The 1,899-nt window shown below is 46.6% G+C and overlaps 1 protein-coding gene across 4 annotated transcripts in view; it reads right to left on the bottom strand.

Moving 5' to 3' along the window:
• Positions 1-1,356, bottom strand: part of LOC101590517 (HLA class II histocompatibility antigen, DP alpha 1 chain-like) — a 6,208-nt gene extending 4,852 nt beyond the window's left edge. For 3 of the 4 annotated variants that reach the window (XM_023721087.1, XM_004624255.3, XM_023721088.1), the window contains exon 1: positions 1,149-1,356. In XM_023721087.1, the coding sequence (XP_023576855.1) occupies positions 1,149-1,230 (82 nt within the window). In that variant the 5' untranslated portion in view covers positions 1,231-1,356. The remainder of the gene's footprint in view (positions 1-1,148) is intronic. The other variant, XM_023721093.1, reaches the window with a different exon arrangement.
• Positions 1,357-1,899: the final 543 nt, after the last annotated feature.

Raw genomic sequence — 1,899 nt, 5'->3', positions numbered from 1 at the left:
GGGGGGGGTCATGCTTGTGCTTTTAAGGTAGCAAACCTGATTACACGCTGTCGGGGAGGGAGGGGAACAACAAAGACAGAACTGAGTTCACTAGTGGTGTGTCAGGAACCCTGAAACATCTTCACACCTGTGCGGACGCACATTCACTGAGGAATTCGCTACAGCACAGCATTGCAAATACCCCAGGGCCCTTCAACAGGGCACCAGGCACTTCCGCTTCTCTAGTGCCCCACCTCCTCTCCACTTTAGATTAACTGGTGTGGGGGCCAGGGTGCCTCTTGTACATCAGGAATTCTAATCCTTCATGTTAGTATTTTTTGTAGGGACAACAACATCATACACAGCTTGATGTTCCAGCGTTAGAAGCAGGGGGAGAGAGAGAGAGAGAGAGAGAGAGAGAGAGAGAGAGAGAGTTGTCATGATTTGCAATGCCCAGCCCAGTCTGTGGTTATCCGAAGTCCAGCACTCGCCCTGCAACAATTGATCCCGGGTCTCAGGACCCAGATCACAAGGTTAACAAAACATGACAGACTTCTTGTCTTGAGACCAAAAGGTGGAGAACCAGCTGCAAAGGTCCTGGAAGAGACTTAGGAACTTGGGAAAAAAGAATACAGGAGCTCTCTTAGCAGTCTCTACTTAGGTCCCGACACAGAGACCCCACACCTCCAGGCCCCTCCAAAGCAGCCACACAGAGCAGGGCCGAGAATCCAGGAGAGACGAGGATGTGATGCTCCAGCAGGATTCTATTAGAGAGACCTTGGGTGAAGAAGACCAGGGATACCTAGTGTAAGCTTCAGAATGAAGTCTGGGTCTGAACCTCGGCTTGTGGGCTTGCAGCACAGACTTGGCCGACGCATTGAGCTTTTTAAATGTTCATGTTTCATTCTCCAAAGTGGGGGAAATAATACCACCACTGAATGTTCTCGTGAGGCATCAATATGGGCAGAATTAAGTACACGCCCACAAAATTGTGGCTGCTTCTTCTATGATGGTCATTACAGTAAGGGGGACAAAGACCAACCTCGCATGAAGAAACAGAGAAAAAGCACTTGGAGGAAAATAATACATCCCCTAAACTCTCCTGAGCAGCTTGCTGGCTTCCTGCCCACCGCTCACCCAGAGCCTCTCCCACCGTCCTCAGCACTCACCCCCGATGGCCCCAGCTCCTTGGAGACCCAGCAGGAAAGCCAGGGGGAGGGTGCTCAGGATCGCAGCTTTGTTCTGGAACATTCTCTCCTTAGAGCACGTGGTGAGGGGTTTGCAGTTGACAACTGCGAGGAAAGGAGCAGTGAAGAGGACCAGAAGTGGGGAGGAGACAGAGAAGAGCTCTGAAATTGAGGATTTCTACAACCTGAAAACAGCCAAAGAGGGAGGGGCGGAATCAGTACAGTTACTCGTAACCAATCAGAGAGGGAAAAGAGATGACGCTATCTGTTGCTGGGTAAACAAGACAGAAGCGAGCTGGAGCCCAGAGGAGGATTTTTGGGAACCAGAATGACCCAAGTAACTCCAGTTCACGGTTTGTTTTCAGAGCTGGAGAAGGAGATTTGAGTTTTACAACTTCTGATTCTGAGCTTTACTGCTTCTGATGGCAAAGGTGCTTGATCAAGCAGTTGTACATCTTCTTGAACCCTTATCAGAAGCGTTCAAATGATCCTTGACATTTTGTCCACTATTTTTTAAACAATTTAGGGTTTTTTCATTAAATTTATAAAAATATCCTACTTTTACTTAGGGATAAATGTACTACTTAATAAAATTAATTTTTATTAATTAATTTAATCCCCCATCTGAGATTTCTTCCATTTGTCTTTTAAAAAATGAAAAGTAAAAAGGACAAGAAAAAACTTAAGGCTTATTGATAGCAAGTGTTAATGTTTACTTGTTTGACCAATCTTG

Source organism: Octodon degus, unplaced genomic scaffold, assembly GCF_000260255.1.
Source record: "Octodon degus isolate 3935 unplaced genomic scaffold, OctDeg1.0 scaffold00005, whole genome shotgun sequence".
Lineage (NCBI taxonomy): Eukaryota > Metazoa > Chordata > Mammalia > Rodentia > Octodontidae > Octodon > Octodon degus.
This window is presented reverse-complemented; position numbering and strand designations above follow the sequence as displayed.